General features: G+C 49.2%; 1 protein-coding gene across 1 annotated transcript; it reads left to right on the forward strand.

Moving 5' to 3' along the window:
• Positions 1 to 756: 756 nt before the first annotated feature.
• LOC137916551 (major histocompatibility complex class I-related gene protein-like) lies at positions 757 to 6,466 on the forward strand. Its single transcript, XM_068759535.1, has 7 exons — positions 757 to 821; positions 1,876 to 2,142; positions 2,354 to 2,632; positions 3,786 to 4,088; positions 5,417 to 5,527; positions 5,681 to 5,804; positions 6,065 to 6,466. The coding sequence occupies exons 1-6, from the start codon at positions 758 to 760 to the stop codon at positions 5,797 to 5,799; spliced, it is 1,143 nt and encodes a 380-aa protein (XP_068615636.1). The 5' UTR covers position 757; the 3' UTR covers positions 5,800 to 5,804; positions 6,065 to 6,466.
• Positions 6,467 to 6,857: the final 391 nt, after the last annotated feature.

Genomic DNA, 6,857 nt, shown 5'->3' on the forward strand with positions numbered 1-6,857 from the left:
TAATCCTGACTCATTATTGAACAAACACCTCCAACATGAGATATAATAAAAGAACCGGGGAAAAAGGAGAAATCTAACAGCGACATGCGGAGGCCACGTGGAGGCTGTCTTCTCCTTGTGAAGCACTTTGTGGCTTGTTGTCTGTGAAGGTGATCCATGAATAATATATAATATATAAATAACATTTACTTCCTGACTGAAGCTAAATGATGAGCTCAGGTAACGACCAGCAGGTCGAGCCTCGACGTCACCAACAGCAGAACCTGTCAGGTAAAGATGGACCCTGTTCGGATCATGGGTTCTGTTGTCTCAGCTGAAGAACTCAAGGTGGGACTTTTATTATTCCGCGTTGACTCTACCAGGAACATGAGCGCAGTGAAAGTGGAGCAGAAAGCGGAGCAGCATCCGGATCAAACATCAACAGCGGCTCACGTTTCTGTCGGTCCAGAAGTTTTCAGCGTCCAGAACTCAGAACCTGCTGAGACGCTCAAACAAAGACTCTGACGCAGCTTAAAATAAGATCCATTCTACTTTCGCTTTTGATTCCCAACCTGTGACAGTTCTGCCGAGTAACAAGTGACGTCATCGCTCAGACTAAATTCTGATTGGCTCAGACTAAATTCTGATTGGCTCAGACGGACGGGGAAGTCCGCTCCTCTCGGGTTTTGTCCTCACTTCACCCTTGATGGTCGGACTGGAAGCTTTAAAGAATCTTGTGGCTGTTCTGTTGTTTGAGCTGCAGATGGGACAGTTCACGATGAAGACCTCGGTTCTGGTTCTGGTTCTGGTTCTGGGTACAGGTGTACCTGGGGCGGTGGGAGGTGAGTTTCTATCCTGCTGTCTGGGTTGACGGTTCTGTTGTTGTACTTCCTGACATGTTAGGAGTCTAGAAATGTCCAAACGGTACCGACCCGTCATCTTAAAGTTCTTCCTGTAAAGTCCATTTACTTCAGGTCCAACTGGGACAGGAGGACAGAGGTAGTTCTTCCTTCTTTGTCCTCTTTAATTTGATGGGTTCAGAACCTCCGGCTCAGACGGACATCAGACCTGATGACGGAGGTGTGCTGGTGTCGGTCGGTGGTTCTGCTGAGGTCCAACAACAAACCGGTTTAGAGATGGTTTCCAAGCTGCGTCTTCATGATAGAGTTTGTCCACCAGAGAGTGGACAGCTTTATTCTCCAGCTGACAAATGTCCTGATCCGTTTGGATGGGTTCTGACCCGTGTCAGCCTCAGAACCCAGCATGGACTGGACCGCACGGTTTCCACACCGAACTATGAGCAGGGGACGGATTTGTTCAGCATTCTGGACGTGACACAGAAACAGGACGTCCACGTCTTCAGACGACGGCGGAGGTTCTGAGGAGAACAACAATGGAAGTGTCAGAACTCAAAGAGAACAAATCAGAGAACCTTCCTGTTGATACCTGAACAGAACCAACTGTTAGAACCAGGACGAGAAGGAAGAGACGTCAGCTGATGATGGAGGGAATGTTGGAACGTCAGAGGATCAGAATCCGCTCTGAATCCAACGGATATTATAACTGCTGTTATAACTGAGGTTATAACTGCTGTTATAACTGCTGACTGGTGTTATAACTTGTGTTATAACCGGTGTTATAACTGATGTTAGACTGGTATTATAACTGGTATTATAACTGGTATTATAACTGGTATTATAACTTGTGTTATAACCGGTGTTATAACTGGTGTTAGACTGGCGTTCTTTCATATATAGAACCGTGTCCTTCAAATATTAAATGTATCAATATTAATGAGAAATATTCTTCACAAAAGTGTGAGTGGAGAGCAGGAAGTGATGTCATCCGGTGGAAACAGGTTCAACCTTCAGATGGTGATTCTGGTTTTTCTTTCAGAGACTCACTCTTTGAAGTATTTCGAGACGGCGTCTTCTGGAGTCTCAAACTTCCCGGAGTTTGTGTCCGTTGGTTTGATCGATGACGTCCAGATGTTTCACTATGACAGTAAGACCAAGAGAGCAGAACCCAAACAGGACTGGATGGACAAAGTCACAGCAGAGGATCCAGAGTACTGGACCGAAGAGACGAGGAACAGTGTGGGGAACCAAGAACAGTCCAAAGTCGACATGGAAACTTTAAAGAAGCGCTTCAACCAATCAGAAGGTTTGTTTGTGTTTATTAAATGTTGTGTTCATGCTGTAGGAAGTAAACACACACACACACACACACACACCTCTGCAGGAACCCTTTTGCATCACTGCTGGGTTTCTAAAGCTCCGGGACACAGACTGGTTCTGCTGGTTCTGCTGGTTCTGCTGGTTCTGCTGGGTCCAGTGAGGACCAGGTCGATGACTGGAGTCTGTCTCTCTCTCAGGTGTCCACATTGTCCAGCGGATGTACGGCTGTGAGTGGGACGATGAGACTGGAGAGGTCACTGGTTTTGAGCAGTATGGCTATAATGGAGAAGACTTCATCGTCCTGGACCTGAAGACGGAGACATGGATCGCTCCCAGTCCTCAGGCTGTCATCACCAAACACAGATGGGATCATGATAGAGCTGGGATGGAATATGACAAGCATTACCTCACCCAGGTGTGTCCTGAGTGGGGGAGGAAGTATCTGGAGTATGGGAGGAGCTCTCTGCTGAGAACAGGTAGAAGCACATCACCTGGTGGAGTTTCAAACCAACAACCTTCATGTTCCTCTGCTGTTTCTGACCCACACACAGAGACACACTATGTCCTTTACCTCTCTGTCCTCCTCTCTCCTTCAGTCTTCTTCTCCTCTGCTCCTCCCTTCTTTTGTCGCCTCCTCTCCTCTGAGGTTTATTTGCGTCGTTTCAGTGTCTCTGGCGACAACAGTGACTCCTGATGACGTGTCTTTGTCTCCTCCTCCAGAGCTCCCCTCTCTAACGTGTCTTTGTCTCCTCCTCCAGAGCTCCTCTCTCTAACGTGTCTTTGTCTCCTCCTCCAGAGCTCCCCTCTCTAACGTGTCTTTGTCTCCTCCTCCAGAGCTCCTCTCTCTAACGTGTCTTTGTCTCCTCCTCCAGAGCTCCCCTCTCTAACGTGTCTTTGTCTCCTCCTCCAGAGCGCCTCTCTCTAACGTGTCTTTGTCTCCTCCTCCAGAGCTCCCCTCTCTAACGTGTCTTTGTCTCCTCCTCCAGAGCTCCCCTCTCTTACGTGTCTTTGTCTCCTCCTCCAGAGCTCCCCTCTCTACCGTGTCTTTGTCTCCTCCTCCAGAGCTCCTCTCTCTAACGTGTCTTTGTCTCCTCCTCCAGAGCTCCCCTCTCTAACGTGTCTTTGTCTCCTCCTCCAGAGCGCCTCTCTCTAACGTGTCTTTGTCTCCTCCTCCAGAGCTCCCCTCTCTAACGTGTCTTTGTCTCCTCCTCCAGAGCTCCCCTCTCTAACGTGTCTTTGTCTCCTCCTCCAGAGCTCCCTTCGATAACATGTCTTTGTCTCCTTCTCCAGATCTCCCCTCTCTAACGTGTCTTTGTCTCCTCCAGAGCGCCCTTCTATAACGTGTCTTTGTCTCCTCCTCCAGATCTCTCCTCTCTAATGTGTCTTTGTCTCCTCCTCCAGAGCTCCTCTCTCTAACGTGTCTTTGTCTCCTCCTCCAGAGCTCCCCTCTCTAATGTGTCTTTGTCTCCTCCTCCAGAGCTCCCCTCTCTAACGTGTCTTTGTCTCCTCCTCCAGAGCTCCCCTCTCTAACGTGTCTTTGTCTCCTCCTCCAGAGCTCCCCTCTCTAACGTGTCTTTGTCTCCTCCTCCAGAGCTCCCCTCTCTAACGTGTCTTTGTCTCCTCCTCCAGAGCTCCCCTCAGTGTTTCTCCTCCAGAAGACTCCTTCCTCTCCCGTCAGCTGCTTCGCTACAGGTTTCTACCCAGACAGAGCCGCTCTCTTCTGGAGGAAGGGTGGGGAGGAGCTTCATGAGGAGGTGGAGCATGGAGAGATCCTCCCCAACCATGACGGAACCTTCCAGATGAGTGTGGACCTGGACCTTTCATCGGCGGCGGCTGAAGACTGGAGGAGGTACGACTGTGTGTTCCAGCTCTCCGGTGTGAAGGACAAATTGGTCACCAGACTGGACAAAGGAAAGATCTGGACCAACTGGGGTGAGACTGGGATCAGGGGGTGAAGGTGGGGACACATTTCTGTCTCTATGATGGTCCAGATCATGGGTTTGAAGAGATGGACAGAAGTTTTGTTTCTTTTATTGTCGTTTGCTGTTTTCTGTGTAACTTTAGAGTTCAGATAATCAATAAACCACCCGGGACCCGGACAATGGTACCAGAACCCTAACCCGGTACCTGCACAGAAGACGGAAGCCTTTGAATCAGTGATAGTTCTGTTGGTGGTGGCGGTCCGATGTCCACTGGGCTTTCATTCATGCAGGACGATGTCAGTAAAGTCAGTTCATGTCCTCAGCGGAGGAGGTTCTGATTGGACCTGGATCTGTTAGCAGGATGATCCAGAACCGTGAAGGAGCTTCTGATTGGACCTGGATCTGTTAGCAGGATGATCCAGAACCACGGAGGAGGTTCTGTTGGACCTGTATCTGCTTGTTAGCAGGATGATCCAGAACCCAGTGAATGTTGACGTGAAGCTAGGAGGGTGGGACACGGGTCCAACATGAAGTCCTTCAGTACCGTGGGAAGACACGTTGATTCTAACGCTCCTTTATGGAATCAGTGTTCTTCACCACGTTCCTTCGTTTCTCCAGAAGCTGGGATGTAAAACGTTCCCCATATTCCTGATGTGGACCAGGATGTTATCAGAACCTTGTGTTTCTCCATGAGGACAGGTCCACAGAGCTGTGGGACTGTCCAGCCTCAGCAGAGGGACGCAGCGTTCCAGCGCTTCGGTTTCAGTCTGGATCCATTTCAGTTTTAAGAAGTTTCTAGTTTTAAAGTCAAACCTCTGTCAGAACATTAGAACACACTAGAACAGGCATGGGCAAACCCAGGCCCGGGGGCCATATGCAGCCCGTTGGTCTTTTTAATCCGGCCCGCCAAGCTTGCCCAAATTATATCATTAAATAAAATTGTATTATAATTAAACCTCATTCATTTGACCTAATCCCTGTAATGCTACCTGTAAAAGGCCAAATCCTTTAATGCAATAGCTTTCATGTGTCATTTATATTAGCTCACACAAATACTTCGTCCATCTGTTCTCGGTCCGGCCCCTCTGTCAAATTGTGGCCCGCGAGTCAAAATGTTTGCCCACCCCTGCACTAGAACATTAGAACATTGGACGAGTCTCCCTGAGACTAGAACCAACATCAGGACAGAAAGCAGCACAGACCGTCCTCCTGTGGACAGGTGGACATGAAGCCACCTGAACAGGACGGCAGGACCACCAACCAGGTGGTGTCCGTCTGCAGGACGGTTCTGTTGGGACATGGACGTTGTTCTCTGACTTGTTGTTTTCTGCTCTCCAGAGGAACCCACTAACGTGAACGCCATCATCATCATCGTCATCGTCATCACTGCAGTGGTTCTTCTCGTCCTCACGGCTGCCGTTAGATTCAAGCTGTACAGACAGTGGACAGGTGAGCGACCCAGACAGAACCAGTCTCTGTCTCCTGGCTTTGATTGGACACTTTGACCTGATGAAGCAAACAGGAGGTGGTTTCAGCTTCAGTCCACTCGCATCCGTTCACCTGCAACCGTGAGCGGTGGACTGATGCGTCTTTGTTATCCAGGTAAACCTCATCCACCTTCTGAGGACAGCGCTGAGCTCACGAAGAGACTGCAGCCAGAGGTGGACATCCAGCCGGAGGTCGTCATCCAGCCGGAGGGCGTTGGGACAAGGACAGAATGAACGCAGTGAGCGTCTTCGTGTGGGACACTATGTGTAGAAGAACCTTCTGACACGGGGAGATTATTCTCTGTCAGACTTGTGAGACAAGATAGTCTTTGTCCTTTGGTGTCTTTTCCCCAACAAAAGGTGAAGCGGTTTCACCTGAAGGGATCTGAGGTTGTTGGACAAAGACAATGAGTCCACCTGGACATTTAAGGTGGACTGATCGGGTTTGGGTGTGGCTTCGTGGCGTTTCTGCTCAGTTCTGTTGGTTCTGTCTCCGCAGAGTTCTGGGACAAGGAGCGGTGTCCCCACATCGTCCTGTTTGAACTGGAGTCCACCGGGTCTTCACCAGAACCCGATCCGATCAAAGACATCAGCGACGAGGATCCAGTGATCGATACTTATTGATTAGAGTCTAAACGGTGTCATTTACATATTTCGGGGATTGTTCTCGTCTCTCTTCTCTGGAGACGTCAAACAGGATCTTTAAGACTGTATTCATCCGGAGGTGTCGGAGTAAACGGGCGTGTCTTTGTTCCTCCTGGACTCCGCCCCTCCCCCAGTGCTTCCTGTCTGATCACGGATCACAATCACTTCCTGTGTTGTTAACGAGACGAAGGCTGAAGTCGTCCTGCTGGTTCCTTTCTTTAGACAGAAATTCTGCTTTACAATAAAATCCCACATTTCCCACGTTTCTTGCTTGATTGATCCGTCTCCAATCCCATGAATATTCCCAGTCTCATTGCTCTGTCTCCAATCCCGTGAATATTCCCAGTCTCATTGCTCTGTCTCCAATCCCGTGAATATTCCTAGTCTCATTGCTCCGTCTCCAATCCCGTGAATATTCCCAGTTTGATTGATCCGTCTCCAATCCCATGAATATTCCCAGTCCGATTGCTCCGTCTCCAATCCCGTGAATATTCCCAGTCTGATTGATCCGTCTCCAATCCCGTGAATATTCCTAGTCTCATTGCTCCGTCTCCAATCCCGTGAATATTCCCAGTCTGATTGATCCATCTCCAATCCCATGAATATTCCCAGTCTCATTGCTCCGTCCCCAATCCCATGAATATTCC

The sequence above is a fragment of the Brachionichthys hirsutus genome, unplaced genomic scaffold (genome assembly GCF_040956055.1).
Source record: "Brachionichthys hirsutus isolate HB-005 unplaced genomic scaffold, CSIRO-AGI_Bhir_v1 contig_966, whole genome shotgun sequence".
Taxonomy (NCBI): Eukaryota; Metazoa; Chordata; class Actinopteri; order Lophiiformes; family Brachionichthyidae; genus Brachionichthys; species Brachionichthys hirsutus.